This window comes from Arctopsyche grandis, chromosome 3 (genome assembly GCF_051622035.1).
Source record: "Arctopsyche grandis isolate Sample6627 chromosome 3, ASM5162203v2, whole genome shotgun sequence".
NCBI lineage: Eukaryota > Metazoa > Arthropoda > Insecta > Trichoptera > Hydropsychidae > Arctopsyche > Arctopsyche grandis.
Genome location: NC_135357.1, coordinates 4234593 through 4253994, shown reverse-complemented (window position 1 = coordinate 4253994; position 19402 = coordinate 4234593). Strand labels below are relative to the sequence as shown.

Sequence of the window (19402 nt, the reverse complement as noted above, 5' to 3'; positions counted from 1 at the left end):
TTATTATTATTGTTCTTTTTTTATTCCACTTTTTACCATGGTTCTCGCATAGCTTGCAATACAATAAATTTGCAATTAAGTCGCTCGGAAATATATGGCAGTCGACGAAACAAATGGCCTCCTTTCAGCAATTTGCCTCTGTCGGCCGTCGCTTCAGGAGTTCCTGTAATTTCAGTACACACTGTATATGCACGTCTGTAAAATTACCCCTCATTTGTACACATGTACCGTGGGAGAGAGCCTCTCTTATTTCCACGCTAAAGTTATAAAAATGTTCAAAATCGAACAAAAATCCGTAAACGAAACAAAGACCAGCTCAAATAATATAATCAATAGCGCCCCGACATAACCGCCCCGACAAAACCGCGCGCCGACAAACCCCCCCCCCCCCCCAAATCTCTCAGCGTCAAAACGCACCAGAATATATGGAATAATTAAAATATCAATTTAGACTTCGATAACTTCGTCTATTGTTACTAAAGAATAGTCGCCACTAATATACATACACATGTAAATTGATTCCATACATTTTAGGTGATTTTTTTCCGTTAAATTTAGACTGATATTTTTGTATTACACATTTTCCAATTTATAAGATTATTCATATTATACCATTTTAATATAAGAGTTTGAAATAATAAATTAGCTGATAACTAAAAATAAAACTATCACTGTTAGATCTGTGTACATATATGAAGCTTGTATTGGTTAGAAAGTTTGTTTTGGAGAAATAAGCAATGAAATTTGAGGTTATGGGTAGCTGTTGAACTAATTGTATGTGATGTATGTATGTAAGCTTATTGTAAAAAACTAAATGTATGTAAGCTTATTGTAAATCATATTAACAATTAGATACAACATAACTTCTTATTGAATACTTATCTCGCAGATAAAACTCCGTGAAGAGATATACTTTTAGCCGTGAAATGTCAGATCTGACATATTTGGCCATAAATCAATATATATCGTGTATTACATTACATGAAGCTAGACACCAAATTTGAAATTTATATATACATATGAGAGTTAAAACTATAAATATTTAAATATTAGAGATAACGAGAACCTATAGAGCAAATTTTATAAAATATAGAGTGAATTATAGGCGTTTAAACAATTAAAATCTGATATCGCCATATCAAGGCGAAAAGGTTAAAGATAGATTATGGTAGCTTGCCGCACCGTCATAGACGTCACCGTACCCGAGATTCTGGATATTTGATACGCATTGTATACGATATTTTATCTCCAACGTAATGGCAGACGATACATTAACGTATATTGATGACCAAAATGAGCAATATGGCAAAGTATGAAAACGATCGAGTAAGAGATAAGAGATATAAAAAATGACCACTAACACGAAAACCATGTGAACTTAATAAGAGGTGAGTAAAAAAAAATATGCTGTTGGTAAATGTATGTATGTTGAAATCATAGATACGTATGTATCATATATATCATAATATGGTGTATGCCTCAGTCATATGGTCTCCTTATTATCAAACTCACGTAGATTATTTAGAGACAATCTACAAGTAGAAGCGTTTTCTGCGTTATTTAGCCCATAAGACTGGACACCCAACAGATAGCATTGCCAATTTTCTTATTAAACATCTGCTAGCACATATAATATTTACATAAATATATGTGCAGTAAATATATACATACTCGTAAATATTTTGCTCCAGTGCAGAAAACGCAAACAAATTGATTATATTCGAACTGCAATGGACCGAATTGTGTTCTCGAGTATTGTAAATTCAATACGAAAATTAATGATTTCGAAAGAGATTTTGTTACAATTTAAGTATGTAACGGTGGTTGGTAGCATCGAAAACAAGTCAAAGTTAGATTCGCTATGTTTATATTACAAATACTGAGCGAAGCCGGGTAAAATGACTAGTCCATCATATTTATATACTTTATCCATGTACCTATTAACAACTTGTTTTTATTATAAATACATATATTTGAAAGTGGCAATTTTCATTTCCAAAAACTCTATTTCTGTTTGAGTTCATCCACAAATTGATATCATTAATTTTAATGCAATATGTTCAGAATCTTGGAAAAGCAGAAACAACTAAAAGAATAAGTATAAATAAAATAAAAGTATTTTTAAATATTGTTAAACGTTAAATGTTTTAAAATATTAAATTTTTTGCGAAATATTTCTCGAAATGCAGAAAAGTGGACTTTTTTATATTGATATAGTAAATACAAAGAGCACTTTAAAAATATTTTTTTACATGTTAAAATAACACAAACCGAACGAAAGTAAACCAAATATTTAAGATAAAGAAAGAAAGAGAAAGAAAAGAGATAGAGAGAGTAAATCTCGCAAAATCTCTCATCTCGGTTTTCAATATTAAGTTTTTCCCCGAGTTTTCCTTCAACGCGTCGATGTATTATATACAGGCCAGGGTATAAAATCGGAGCAATAACCCCGAAGCATTTTGATACGCCACTTGATATTGAAAGCGTAGATATTCAATTTTCGCAACAAATCGCATAAAAATCGAGCGATACGCCTTCGAAAGATTGTAAATTCTACATAAATATCAAATTTCAACTTCTGCCAAGTGATGAATACACCTTAATACAATACAAATTCCCGATCCTAAATTCCTAATAGACAATCACAATACTAATAAAACCGTGTGGGGAGATTTCAAGCAACGAATGGAATTTTCCAAGTGTTGTGGAATTTAATTTGCATCGGAACCTGTTTATCCGGAAACTGCAGTTCATTGCATCCGACCGTAATATATGTATGTACGTGTGCTCCAGTGCAGCAAACGCAAACAAATTGATTATATTCGAACTGCAACCGACCGTATTATGTTCTCGAACAATGTACATACATACATTCAATACGAAAATTATCAAATATTGTTATTATGAAGCCAAACAATTTGTTGTTGTATAATTAGTTGTGAAAATACAACGAGGAATTTTCCACTTTACTGTGTGAAATAGTTAGGTAAACTAGATAGTTTAAACGCGTCATACTCCATTCTAAAACAACACTTCTGGGAGCTTGAAATGTAAATTTCAAACATAGTTTGTTATATATGATAATAAACCAACGAAAGCTTTCATACAATAAGCATCAGGTACCGCTTCTAACAAATATTTCAAGCAAATAGAGGTTTGCATGAATTATATTTATTTATTCAATCGATCATGAACATACACTCCAAAGCAACGAGTGTACTTATACAGATCAAGAAACACTAAATTATATATAAATACATAATTATTATTATATATTTTTTACATTTTATACATCTATGGTCAAACCTTGCAAACTAGCATTGCAAACATTTTATACAAAACGATCAGTACAAGCATTTATACAATAAGAATTCATCCACAGAGACATCTATGAAGAATTTTTTGCTGCATTTTATGATATAAACCGTCAAACCTCAAGATGCTGAATAGCTTGAGATTTGCAAGAAAGGTGGGAAAGGAGATGCCAATTTTGCAAGAACCTTTTCAATGAAAATCAGAAAAATTGGCAATGTATTACAGGTCACTAGTATTTTTAAATATTGTTAAATACAAAATATTGATTTAATTTATAGAACATGAACACATACAGATACAATACAATCAATATACATAAGCATTTTAACCCTCCCTAACCGAAGTTGGGTAATGAAAGTGCCCCATTTGTTATGTTTTTCGTGATAACTATGTGGTTTTCAAAGCTATACACCCTATATTTTTTGTATTTCTAGAATGAACTACAAGAAATTTATTTTAATAGATTTTGTATGATTTATAAATGGAGTATATCGTAAAAAAATACATTTATACATTTCTACGTTCCAAAGTACGATTTAAAGGCGGTAGCGATAAGTCATGTTTTTGACTGTTCGCTTGCATATTCTTGTTTATCGGTGAATCAATGCAAGAGATACAAATAGCTTTTTTTTTGTAAACTGTTGTTTTTGTCGCTTTTGGCGCGTGGCTATTGAGTCATGCAGTCGCCTTGTCGTTATTTTTTAATACAAAAATTAGTCAAAAACATGCTATATGACTAAAACTTTTTTATGCTGATGCATAAAATGATTAATAAGAACTCATTTGTATGGAGGAAAGATATATTTTGATTAAAAAATACTGGGGTCTTACTCGACCCCGGTTCGGGACACTCGTTCGATCTCAACGCTCCGTCCTTCAAAGGTTAAACAATGCAGTTACATACAAACATCCACATTGACAGATATCACTGTGGATGTTTGTATGAAATTTATCCATAGATATGGATAAATTTTAATTTTATTATAAAAACCGTCAAACCTCAAGATGCTGAATAACTTGAGATTTCCAAAAGAGATGGGAAACGAGATGCCAATTTTGCAGGAAACGTTTCATTAAAAATCAGAAAAATTGGCAAACTCTGGTAGGAAACAATTGACCTGGAGTTACAAACCAAGGTCTGACCAGCAGCCATCGGTGGGACTCGAATCCATGACCTCTCCACTCGAAAGCATTATATGCTAATCACTAGTCCACGCTGCTGGTTATGGTCTTATGGTACTCTAAATTCACCTAACAGTATTCTGAAACAGTTCCATTTTTTAATATTATTTATTCAACTTTCATATTCTCCAGCAATACAACTATTATATATTTGAAAGAAAATACAGTAATATTGCCATTGCTAAATTATTTATGAATGTGTGTATGTACATACATAACAAATATTTTGTTTAATACATTAAAACACATGAGATTTGTCCAATATAATAAAAAATATCCTCTTCCTTCTAAATTTTCTATTGAAAATGATTTTGAGAATATTTGAAAATGATTTTGACAATATTAAGTTTCCTAATTTGTTGAAACTGTTTCAATGAAATTCAGATAAATTGATAAACTCTGATAGGAAACGATGGACCCGGAGTCACAAACCAAGGTGTGGCCAGCAGCCACCAGTGGAACTTAACCCATGACATATTATGCTTGAAAGTTAGCAAATTATGCTTGAAAGTTAGCATATTATGCTTGAAAGTTAGCATATTATACTTAAAAGCATAATATTAGTCCACCACTTATATTAGTCCAAGTTATGAAAGAATATTTGTATTCAAAAACAAATTCTCGGTATATTACGTAGTAATATGTAGTTTCTTTAGAATATCTTTAATAAAATTTTAATAAAATGATTACACAAAACAATTCTACTGTTATATCTATATCTATTTTAACAAGTCTATATCTATTTTAAACAGCTTTAAATTAAATTTCATAAATTCCTTAAACTAAATATCAAATATAAAATAATATAATCAAACATCGTGTTTTTAATTGCATTTTTCCCAAACAAAAATCGAACATTGTGCTAATTGACTAAATTTTGATTTCATGGCAGTATGTTCCATCCTCGGCAAACAAATTTTCCCATTAATTCGCATTTGGGGCTAAATGGTAATTCGGCCGAAGATGGGAAAATCGGATAGGGCAAATGACGATAAGGACCGATGTATATATGTATCCTCTTTCCTCCCTCTAACGCGATGCACAGAATGGACCAAAAATATCGCAACTATCAGAAAGGATACGTGTCATATCTAAAACGACCAGTCGGAAGAGCATATATTAAGAGGTTTGAAGTCAAAAAAATAATCATACACAACATTTTCGAACATCCGAACACGTCGAATGCAGTTTTAAATGTTTTAATATGAAATATTTCGTCACTAATGATCCATTCATATGTATACATATATATATATATATATATATATATATATATATATATATATATATATATATATATATATATATATATATATATATATATATATATATATATATATATATATATATATATATATATATATATATATATATATATATGTTAAGTACAACCTCTGGTCCCTTTTCACCGCAGAAATTCAACCGATACATATTGCGGTATCCTGCGATTGCCATTCTCTTTGTACGCTTTCATACATAATATTATCCCGGTAAATAGTTCAATAGCAAAAGTCGATTAAATTCAATGAAAATATGGCGTATATTCTAATTTAAATAATATTTATATATATATATATATATATATATATATATATATATATATATATATATATATATATATATATATATATATATATATATATATATATATATATTCGTATTCAACGGATTCAAATTGTGAATCGATATTTTTATCATCTGAACAGTAAATATAAGATTGCTGTACATACATACTATATGTATATCTATGTGACTTTGAAATCGACTTATATGTATGTATTAGTTATGATTTATATCAGTTTGAGATATGAACGTTTAAGTGTTTTACGTATGTTACAACACATTAGAACCGTTAGTTATTCACCAATACACACATGGAACAAACGTACATAATATGACATTTTGTGGAATCACATTCCAGTCAAATTAATATATACCATATGTATGTATATGTATCTTCACATAGTTTATGTGCAACTTCTGTCTCGTCAATTTCGCACCTGGTACAAAAAAAGGTATGTATGTATTTAATCTTCTTTCATATTTTTACTGTCAAATTTAAAAATTTTGATCTACAAATCCACAAACATGTATGATATAATATGTATAAAGCATTTGTAAATTCTTATTTGATAATCTACTATTTTGTTTTTGTGCATATTTCAAATGCATATATGGTATTGAAAATATATATTGTAGGTAACTAAATATTCGGTCAGTTGTTAATTACAGTTGGTCAATTTTGTTGTATTAAATTTTAGAAACGCCCTTCTTATTAATTTGCACGTGCATAGTTAAAAAATTCTATATGTATAAATAAATAGTATTTCATCCAAATAAAAATGTAAAAAATAATCATATCAAAAGATATTCTATGATGTAAATGTTCTTTCAAAAATAATTTTAAAATTTTTATTAAAAAAGTTTGTAAGTCATCAGATTTTAAATAATAAAATCACTTGAAAAACCATTCATTCGTGATTTTTTTTAAATCAACGAAAACCGCTAAAACAGTGTGCAACAAAAAATAGATTTTTGGCTTTTGCAGTCTTTAATTCAAAATTTAGTATTGCTGTGCCAAAATTGAGTGTTGTAATCAATAGTCAGATATTTTTTATATTCATTGTATTTTTTATTGCTTTAAAATACCATTAATTAATTATCTAACGAATTTTAAAAGTCAAAAATATACTTTTTTTTTAACCACTTTTACTAAGCTCTTCTTAGTTCTTTTCCGTAATATTCCGTGAAATTGTTATTATATTGAAATTGTTATTATATAAAATTGTTAATATAGTTTGTGAACCACTAATTGTAAAATATTAAAAATCCGGCAAAAAAACTTTATGGTGAGAAAATGAAAAAAATAAGAATTTTATAATTATCAAGAGATATTATATCGATTTTGATTCCGATTTCAACTTCGATGACAATTTCAGTTACAACTTTGGTTTCGTTTTCAGTTACGATTAGGATTACGTTGACAATTATTAGTTATTGTTATTATTATACATACTGTTATGACCTCATAAACAAAAGATCTAGTACGGAAGTCTTATCTGCTTCCTACCAAAGATGACCACTGGTATGTACCTCGATTCCCATGTTAATCAAATATCACTTTCTCACGCTCATACGCGCGTAAACAAGGTAATAAACATTCCTGTAATAGTATATCCATATGAGACAAGAATCCAGGAATTTTCTCAGCCAATAAGATAACAAATCATTTATATAGACCGCGATTCGATCGAATTAGTCATCATCAAGACTACCCTGAACAGCACCAACGTTATATTGTGCTTTACTTCTCTACTCAAATCAGTGAAAACCCTTGTGAAACCCTTGTGAGACCCTTGTGAAGAGCCCTAGTGAAACCTCTGTAAAACCCTTTGTTAAAACTAGCGCTTGTAACTTTAACTTCTACTCAAACATAGAAATATCGAAGTGATCTGGACTTTTAGTAAAAAGTGTCTATAAATTTCTCTTAGACTAATGTTGTAACTTTATAAAGTATATAATAAATTCTATCCTACTTAATATACAAAAGTGACTTTTATTAACGGAAACATTAAAGTGTTTATCTGGTTTGCTCGTAGATCAAATATTAATCTGCTTGTGAATCAGATACCATTTCTTTGTATCTCCAGTCCGTCAGGACATAACAATACATATACATTTATTTTAATCCATGTGTCAATTCTTTATCCAAAACCACCTGTTGAAATATCAACGGGTACAACACTACTAATATATAATTATGTTATTTTTTTACAAGTATATAATTGAAATGCTTTGCTTTTTTCAGTATTTAGAAGAAAATCTATGAAAGGACATAAACAATGACTACCACTGAATTGGAGAACAAATTATTCCACTTTGTCAAATATTTTGTGGCAGAGGTAGAAAGCACATTAGCATACCATCATACAATTTTAGATGGTAACATAGTGAATTCAGAAACATTCGCAGATGTCTTTTCGCAAACTTCATTGAAAACACCATCTCTGGAAATACCACTCTTTCCGAATATAAAACCATCCAAACTTATTGAGAGACCTATTGATAGGGCGATTGAAGTTATATATAAGAACAAATCTTTAGCATTCTACCAATTGGTATATTCTTTTGATAGTTCTAATAATGATAAAAGGTACGACTTAGTGGGCATTGCGATTGAAGTCTTCAAAAGTTTACAATTTCAATTCAATGGCATAACTTCAACGCAAGGATTACGAAAAGCTATGCAAAGATGCGGAGAAGATGCGGCTCATAGATATATTAAAAGCTACATGAAAGAAGAAAAAGATTCCCCCTCTGATGAAAACAAATTCCAGAAGCTTATTAAAAGCGTAAAAGAAACAGTCAAACATCGTCATCCTGACAATATACAAAATTTTCGTCTAAAAGCTCATGGAGTATTTGTTGGAAAATCAAAAGGAACCAAGATATTGGGAATAATTCCTATTCACAAGAAACCTATAGATGGTGATTTTGATATTCAGTACAAATGTCAAAGATCGCAATGTGGTAAAGTGTACGATTGGAATACGACAGGGCTATACAACGATGTTGGAATTATACACAAAAATAATGGAATACTAAAAATATCTTATAAAGAATATGTTAAGACAAACGAGAACTACAAAACATACGGCTTTCGTTGTAGTTTACCAAATGAAAAATTTCAAGATTATAAATACAATGGAAAATATAAAAACCAAATTTGCGGGATGACTTGCATGCGTGCAGAAATTTCAAACGTATACAATAATACGGATTTCTATGAAGAGCAACATAATATAATTGTAGCCAAAATCTACGCAGACCGTGATAACAAATTCAAAAATAATTTTGACAAGATTTTTAAAAATCTATGCGAGGAGTTTAAGCCGGAATTAAAAAATCTAATTCATGGATATAATACTTGGGGGGAGAGTTTCATTAAAATGTTTCAATTAGACCGAGAATGGCCAATTACAGAAGCGGCCGATAGCAAAAATTTGAACAACAGATTGATTTTAAATAGAGTGGACAACATTTCCATGCAATGTATGAAAATTGATAGAGCGCTTAATGATTTTAAGATCGAAATGGTGAATATGATTCAATCAGCTCAAACGGATGACCAACCTAAATTAAATGAATGTGGACAGCAACTAGATGTTTTCATGTCGAATGTCACGAAAATGCTTCAATCAGCACAATATGATCGCCAATCTAAAGCAAATGAAAATATACAGCTATTCGATGCTATTGAGTCCGAAGTCAAGAAAATGTTTCAAGCAGCGGAAATCGATCGCCAATTCAAAGCACATGAAAATAGAAAGCAACTTAGTAATTTCGAGCAGAAATTGATGGGTAAGATATATATAAGATATATATATATATATATATATATATATATATATATATATATATATATATATATATATATATATATATGTATATACACCTCTATCGGAAATCACTCTTCTATTATAATTATTAATATATAAAACATCACCAAAATTTAAGGATATGAGCGGTTATAATTAAAAGTGGCGAAAGAGCCCTTATATTTGAAGTCCAATTTTCTGTTCCAAAAACATTATTTCTATTTGGGTAAATTCACATATTGTTATCAATTCTTTTAATTTGAAATGTCGAGAATCTCGGAATGGCAGAATAAAGGTATTACAGGCCACCAGTGTTTTTAAATATTGTTAAACGTAAAACATTATATTAAATGTTTTGCGAAACATTTCTCGAAATGAAGAAAAGTGAACTTTTGCCACTTTCAAATATAACGGCTCATTTATTTCCAAATTATTATAAATAAGATAATACAAAATTTTATTACAGATCGCCAGGTCGCATTAAACTCAAATACGATCTCTACTTCCTTGAGGTATGTTTGGAATTATTTATCTAATATGAAATTAGTTATAAGAATTGCAGTATCATTATATGTATACAACTAGTATTTTGCCTACTTGAATTCAACGAATGGTGAATTAATTCGTTGAATTTAATGACTTTAATTCAACGAAATAAAATTACAATTTTGAAATAGTCAATATTTTTAAAGTATCTTAATTTGATACATCGAAGAAAAAACTGACCAAAGTCGGACCAACATTTTTAAAACCACTCTTTAAAAATTAACACATAAAATACTAGAATATTTTCCGGGTTTAAATAAAGTTATATATATATATATATATATATATATATATATATATATATATATATATATATATATATATATATATATATATATATATATATATATATATATATTTATATATATATATATATATATATATATATATATATATATATATATATATATATATATATATATATATATATATCTATTTACAGAAACCATTCACCGGCATCAAAAAATCAGATCGGGGTAAGTAGAATAGTTCTCAATATTAAATTAATTTATTTGAATTTAATATGATCAAAGTTTTACCATTAATCTTACTTAATTTTACAGCCAACTAAACAAACGCCGAACGGATCAAATAATAGTAAAGTCTACAATATTATATTTATATATGCTTGAATTCAATTTTTAAAACTTATACCGTTCTATTTAATAATATTACAGGTGTGGCGATAGTTTCTAACAAGAAGTCTAAAAAATCTAATAAGTAATTATTTTCCATGGTGAGTCAAAAATTTATAAAACCATTTTAAAAACACATAAATTAAAAATTTACAAATAAATATTATTTAAAGCCAAATTTTTATCAAATAAATTCCCCAAGTAGATCTTTGTGTAAGTCTGTTTATGTGGTGTCCAGTCAAAACCGCTCGGTAAATAGCGTCCGTTTTTTTTTTTTTTTCTTTTTTGTGTTATATTTTTTGACCATTGTGGCGCTTTAGGAATTCCTGTTATGCCACAATGGTCTGTTTAAAAAAAAAATAAATAAATAAATAACCGCCCCGACATTACCGCGCGGCGACAAAACCGCGAGAGACATAACCGCGTTATTTAAAGCAACAAAACTGATATTTTAATTTTTTTATTTATTTTGGCGTGGTTTCGTCGCCGATTGCTTTTTTCTTGGGTGGTTTTTGGGCCACGAGGCTATTTCTCTCGCGGAATTTCCACCGCGCGGTAATGTCGGGGCTCTTTTGACTGTTTGGGCGAAGCAAAAGTCGGGGAACCGTTTATGCAAAGTCATTCCAATATTTTAAATTAATAAAATTAAACATTAGATTATTACAAAAATTGCAAATGAAATTTTTTTTTTGTTTAATTAAATCATTTTTTTAATATTTTTGATTCTTTCAAATAAAATCTAAATATGCACATACATACATTTGCGTAAATTTTATACAATAAAATATTTAACAATAAATATATGGAAAATTTCTATATTGAAATATTGCTATAGATTTTCCATTGTAAAATGAAATTTTTGAGACCATTACTACTTTTTATAAATTTCAGGTATGAAAATTTTACAAAAGGTTGAAAAATCAAACAAGAACAATAATAAACATTGAAGACGTAGAATATCTGAACCCAACCACGATAATGTGATAAATTAACACATACATATGTATACTTATTTAAGTTTTTACATAGATATATACCAGGAAGGCTTGACAGGAAGTCCCCAATGCGCCTTCCTGGACAATTAATTACAACCAATGCAGCATTTTATTATTACATAAACCACTGTATGTCCAGAAGCTGAAGAACACAAAATAACAATTAATTAATTAATTAATTACATAATTAATCCATTGAGACATCTATGGGCTTAGATTTTGTACACAATTTTTACAAATTATACACACAATAAATGCAGAAGATTTATGACAACAGGAAAGATGATTTATTGCCAATTTTGAGGAACCGCTTCAATAATGATCAGACAAAATTGGAAAACTCTGATAAGAAACGATCGATTTGGAGGCACAAATACCCCCAAATCTAACAAGCAGTATGACGGATTGAACCCACTGCTCACGGTGCTAAACATACACCCAACCATTAAGCCATACTGCTGTCTACTTACAAATATGCAATTTAATGCTATGTAAAATTCAGATATTTTTGAAACAAAATAAAATGCTATAAATATTACAACATGAACCATTTTTACATACCTCCTTTATGTTTCACATGGCTTTCCTGTCAGTGGTCATTTTTATCTCTAATCCGATCGTTTTCATACTTGTGATCGTGAGTTTGATAATAAGGAGACCATATGACTGAGGCATACACCATATTATGATATATATGATACATACGTATCTATGATTTCAACATACATACATTTACCAACAGCATATTTGTTTTTACTTACCTCTTATTAAGTTCACATGGTTTTCGTGTTAGTGGTCATTTTTTATATCTCTTATCTCTTACTCGATCGTTTTCATACTTTGCCATATTGCTCATTTTGGTCATCAATACACGTTAATGTATCGTCTGCCATTACGTTGGAGATAAAATATCGTATACAATGTGTAACAAATATCCAGAATCTCGGATACAGTGACGTTTATGACGGTACGTAAGGCTACCATAATCTATCTTCAACCTTTTCGCCTTGATATGCCATTTCAGATTTTAATTGTTTAAACGCCTATAATTCACTCTATATTTTATAAAATTTGCTCTATAGGTTCTCGTTATCTCTAATATTTAAATATTTATAGTTTAAACTCTCAAATGTATATATAAATTTCAAATTTGGCGTCTAGCTTCATGTAATGTAATACACGATATATATTGATTTTTGGCCAAATATGTCAAATCTGACATTTCACGGCTAAAAGCATATCTCTTCACGGAGTTTTATCTGCGAGATAAGTATTCAATAAGAAGTTATGTTGTATCTAATTGTTAATATGATTTACAATAAGCTCACATATAGTTTTTTACAATAAGCTTACATACATACATACATCACATACAATTATTTTTAGTTATCAGCTGATTTAATTTTTATTTCCATCTATTCGCAAAAAATCGTCATCTATAATGTATATTACACGCTTTCATATCGTCATTACGTGTGAATTTAAATCCCAACATTTATTATCATGATCATAAATAATGGAGTAATAAATAAGCTCGAAAATTCAAGCTCACACGACAATAGCACAAATTCAATTTCGATACAAAAAAATTCACACAAGATTCAATCCAACAACAAACTGAGACAGTACACGCCAATTTAAACCTTACGCACACAGAATACACACAGTATATTAGCATATATTCGTCGGCCAATGTCGACACCACACTTCTACATAGATCAGTTTCCCCTACATACATATATAATAATATATGTAAGTATATCCGTGCTCGGTATACACGTATAATAACTTGCGCGTCGTTGAACACGACGCGTGTAAACACGAACGAATATACACAGCAAACAAGATATACTGCCATATGAAAATATTTACAGTACCGTCACTAGGCAAAGTGCCGCCCTTACTTTTTGCTCGTCGTACACCCTGATATTTTTTTTAAAATATGAGCCTATATATGAGCCGTTATGTTTGAGTCATGCAAAAGTCCACTTTTCTTCATTTCGAAAAATATTTCACAAAACATTAAACAACTAAGGGGTCACAGGTTCACTCCTTGATCCAGTGTTGCTGGCCAAACCTTGGATATATGTCACTCCAGAGATCAATCGTTTTTGTCAAATTATTTTTTAATTTATCTTATTTCATTGTTCAAACTATTCCTACCAAATTGGACACCTACCCTCATTTGTCTCTTTTATTTGAATTTAATTTCAAAATCTAATATATAATTTCGAAAGAGACTTATATATGTATGTATGTATGTATGTAACTTTCGTTGGTTGGTTCGTAGACAATACATTCGATTTTTTTTTTTTCGATTCATAGGCGCCGATTTGATTTTTTTCGATTTAAAGGATTCGAATTATCCGGGGGAGAATCCCTAATTTCGAAATAGACTAAGTATATATTAGGTTGATTCATAAGTAACGTCGTATTTTTATATAGACTATGACATATTGTTTTTAACCAATAGTTTTAGCATCTGTGCTTAATGTTGCCTTTGTATTATGTAGAGGAGGGTCTCTTTCGACATTTTTTTCAGTCTATCGTCAGCAGTCAAGGTATACAGAGCACTTGTGATTTTTGAAAATGTCAGAGAAAAGAGTGCATATTCGACACTGTTTACTTTTTGAATTTAATAAAGGCCATAATGCAACAATGGCAACCAAAAACATATGTGTTGTGTACGGAAGGGGTGCTATCGATGTTCGAAACAGCAACGGTGGTTTGCTAAATTCAGATCTGGGAATTTATCAACAGCTGATGAAGAAAGAGCTGGGTGCCCTTCAACCACCGATGATGACATTCTGAAAGCCATACTAATACATATTTGTTTGTTCGTGACAGTCAATTTAATAAATAAGAGATATAAAAAAATGACTTCTTAAACGAAAACCATGTGAAACGTATAAGAGGTCAGTAATAAAAAAACAAATGAGTATTCAAATAAATTTATATAAATACATATGTGTGTGGGGTAAGATGGATGAGAGTTGCCCAAAACAATGACGAGTGGAAGCGTGTTGGAGAAACCTTCATCCAGCAGTAGGGATGCGGTGCATCCGCTCTAAAATCGCCAGACAAATTGAACGACAGATTAACGGACGGCTGCTTTAAATGCAATTCTCATCTTCTCGAATGATATATTGCACATCAGATATAGGAATAAGGCAAGATTCGATAAGTTCCGAATCTTGCCTTATTAAACTCGCCAGAAAGATCCAACTCAATTTTAATAATTGCATCTGTGCACATCAAAAGGTTACTCGTCATCTGATGTGCAATCTATCATTCGAGAAAACGAGAATTACGTTTAAAGCTGCCGTTCTGTTAATCTGGCGATTTTAGAGAGGATGCACAAAACAGTAGATAGTGAGCGGCTGTATATGATGATGATGATGATGATATAAAGTATATATGTATGAATGTATCAAGTTGGCCATAGAGACAATCCCGAAATGACACCATAGTAAAAATAAATATATAAAAATATGTTTTAAACATATATTGAAAAATATTTGGAGCTATTTTCTACGATTTTCTGTCCCTGAAAACAGGCCGCTCTCAGGCGGTGCCTTACTCGCTACCTCCACGGTACGCCACTGAATATGAATACATATTCTGTACACCCATATAACGAAATTTACACCATAAAACGAACACACGGCGTATATTAGTTTGCGAGCTGTCAAACCTCGGAACGAGACAAAGGAAATTTTTATCCGCAGGGGTGGGTTTTTATTTCTGTCACGGACTCGTCTTCTCGCCGAGCGTTTAATTGGATATGTTTTAAGTAAACGCTTTTAATTTTCACCTTATCGTTATTTTTACTGCACATGTGTGTGTGTGTGTGTGTGCTTAATTATTTCTCGTTTTATAAACGACTCGCACCCTCGTTATACGGGTGAAAGCTTATACGGAAACGCTGGGTCTCGGCAATAATGGCCTTAATATTGTTCGCGCAGCTTATTACGCAATTACAGTACGCAATATTAACACGAGATTGCTCAATATTATACCCGATATTTCCTTGACTTATTTCCAGAATGTATTCGTACAACTCCATACAGAATGTGTGGTGAAAACGTGGTTATTTTGATCGAAATGAAAAACAACTAAAATAAACAAACACATTACAATACAAATATCACGTGAGATCCGTAATCAAATTATATAAATTAAAAGAAAAGCTTTGAAAGTTTTTGGAATTATAACAGTATAAGAAATGTTAAATGGTTTTGACATTCAAATTCAATCACGTATTTGTAGTCCATTTGAAACTTTCTATTACGTTAATAATTCTATTATTATGAATTTTAAGATATAATATATAATATTCGGGAGATATCAATTTTCCACATTTATTTTTCAAATTAAATCTACATATGTATCTATATATACATATAATGCTATGAATAAATGATTTTCATATTTTTACATATGCGATGATATTGCCTTTATATTGAAATTCCCTAGTACTGAAATTGTTAAAGAATAACAATATTTTTTATTTAATTTAATTTAAAAATAAATCTTTTATGATATTATAAAGTTAAAATCATAAAAATTTTATTAAAATTATAAACAAACAAATATTAAAAGAATTTTTATATATGAGCCGTTGTAAATAATTGAAAGTGGCGAAAGTCCACTTTCCTTATTTCGAGAAATATCTTGCAAAACATTAAATGTAATGTTTTGCGTTTAACAATATTTAAAAATACTGGTGGCCTGTAATACGTTTACTCTGCTTTTCTGAGATTCTGGACATATCGAATTAAAATAAGTGATAACAATATTTGAAATAAATTTAAAAGTGATTTTGAAACCGAAAATTGGACTTCCCCACTTTCAAATATTTCACGGTTCATATATACATTTTAATTTTTGGGATTTTCATTTTTTTTTATCAAAATCTTAAATTGCCGATATTGTATCATGATAAACAAGCTTTCATTATTAGCTTCTCCCTCTATTAGTTCAGTGACATTCCTGCCCGTCAAGAATTTGTGATCTGATTTTGAACCACTTCCACTTTCAGGTCGCTTTAATATTCAACCGACATACAGCGGTTAGCTAACATTGAAGGAAGCTAATGTATTCGACATGAAACTAGAAGAGTTCAATCATGAACGGACTCATTAAAAATTCCATCGAAATCTTGTGTCAGATCAAAGCGATCACAGCCAGCCAACCAGACCCAGCTTTTCACCGCCCCTTCGCAACTCATTGGTAAAAACTTGATCAATGGTAAAAGTAAATTTTTTCACTCTCATCTCAAATAAACTTATTTCATATTAAAATCAAATTAGATTGAGCCATAGTGTTGCTCACTGGTCTTCATTGAGATCAGTTTGACAATAAAAAGCACCTAAAAAAAGCATTTTTTTATATTTTTTAATTATCATAACAGTCCCTATCGGTATATTGGATATCTACATATTTATACATGGATTTATTCGTCGCATTATTTACGATACATCGCCGCTAATTACGAAACCGATACATCCGTATACATACGTCCATGCACACATATATGTTTATCGAAAGTATGTATCTTTGAATAAATCTAAATTACCAGCGGTGGCAAACCTTTCTCCCGCCTCCATGCCACACCCATGACACGCATGAATAAATTTCGGAACGGCGTTGGCGGTTTTAAACCGCGATTTCTTCGCAGACCTGTTAAATTTCGCACGTAATTAATTACCGTCTGCGAACACTGGAAATTAATATCCCTTCCACGGATCGTACGAGTGGTGTTTTTCATTATCAGATCGGAAGTAAAATATATTTAATAGTTGAAAAAAATATACATGTGTTCAATACAATGACCCTTACTATCTATATGTACGTGTTTTTGGTTGGTATTCTTCAAACATAATAAGCCCTAGCCTCGAGGAAGAATTTGCATAGTCTATTTATTTTTTATTTCTTTTGAGGGTCTAGAAAATTTTTAATTATGTATGAACTTTTTTCTTCAACGTATGGATCACTCTAACGTACATAAATACATATGCATCAATTTTTAATTATGGATATTAAGAGTATCACTGCTGCCAGACTGGTAAGTCATCAACAATTTTAAAATAAGAAAAATCTACATATATTTAATGTTATTTATGATGAAAATATTCAGCTTAGATTTGGTCACGATTCTTTTTTTTTCTTTAATTTTTTTGGGTATCATGTGAATGTTTGTTAAATAAAATTAAATGTGTTTTTATATATTTTATATGTACGCAGATATGTTTATATAAAATGTGTATTATTTGGCCGCAGTAACCTGTGAAGACTCTGTGTTATATATTTATCAAAATAAAATATAACATGACGATGACTGTTATATTTTATAAAACTATACCAGTGTATGCAAATGTATTTGCAAAAACGCAAGGGAGATGTATTGAAAGATTTTTACTTTATCTATTTACGTAGTAACAATAGATGAAGTTTTGTGATCATGCGAAAATTCGAACTCGAGATTTTGACTGATTCGAACTCAGAATCGATCACTGATCACGTTTTCATGATCTAGAAAAAATATGTGTGTATGTCTCTGTGTGTGTGTGTGTGTGTATTTTAAGGATTTTTTGAACACCGTTAGTCTTATCTATCTGAAACTTAGTATCGGTTACTGAAATTCTTATCGACACGGCGTTAATTTTTTTCAAATTTTTAAGATGACCGAAAATGGTACCTCCCCTTTAGGTGTCCTCTTTTTTTAATTCAATTACAATTTGTAATTTTTTTACATGTAATATAAATTATAAATTTTATAACCTAATATTTTTTAAATATTTTTGTCTGAACCGGAAGTAGTACTTTTACTCTAGAGAATCGAGGTTTTTTATGTTTTTCTAAAAAACTTTTTGGTTTATTGAACTAAAATTCCATATCTAGAAGTTAAAGCTTAATACCGAGCTATTTATAAAATTTGGTAAGCATCCGTCAACCGGAAGTGGCAGTTTACTCTTGTTCGATTTTTCTTCCACTATTTTTTCGACCCCTTAAACATGGTGCACCTCACGAAACAAATCAAGTATATTTATTGTATCAATGTGATGAAAATCATTAAATTTTATAAACCGGAAGTGGGATTTTTCCTCTTAGAAAGGGCGAAAATGTTATCACCACTACTCTGTCCACACTAGGGATCCCAAATATTCGTCGACTTCAACTATTCGAATATCGAATAGTAAATCAAGAGCTATTCGAATATTCGAATATATTCGAAAATTAAAAAAAAAGGTAATTACATATGTACTACGCGTAAATTACATTATATTTATATATGTATGTAATATATTACAATTAATAAAACATAATTTTAAGAAAATTAAAAAAGCAT

At 30.1% G+C, this 19402-nt stretch overlaps 1 protein-coding gene across 1 annotated transcript; it reads left to right on the top strand.

Annotated features, from left to right (window-relative positions):
• The first annotated feature begins 6278 nt into the window (after positions 1-6278).
• Positions 6279-12596, top strand: LOC143923253 (uncharacterized). Its single transcript, XM_077446845.1, has 7 exons — positions 6279-6512; positions 8306-9858; positions 10342-10387; positions 10864-10897; positions 10985-11018; positions 11099-11157; positions 11948-12596. The coding sequence occupies exons 2-6, from the start codon at positions 8340-8342 to the stop codon at positions 11143-11145; spliced, it is 1680 nt and encodes a 559-aa protein (XP_077302971.1). The 5' UTR covers positions 6279-6512; positions 8306-8339; the 3' UTR covers positions 11146-11157; positions 11948-12596.
• The last annotated feature ends 6806 nt before the right edge of the window (positions 12597-19402 follow it).

Excerpts from the sequence above, each read along its gene's own strand:
- LOC143923253 (XM_077446845.1), top strand. The coding sequence starts at position 8,340 with ATGACTACCACTGAATTGGAGAACAAATTATTCCACTTTGTCAAATAT. Across the intron at positions 9,859-10,341 it reads TTTCGAGCAGAAATTGATGG|ATCGCCAGGTCGCATTAAAC; the intron begins GTAAGATATATA and ends ATTTTATTACAG. Across the intron at positions 11,019-11,098 it reads GCCGAACGGATCAAATAATA|GTGTGGCGATAGTTTCTAAC; the intron begins GTAAAGTCTACA and ends ATAATATTACAG.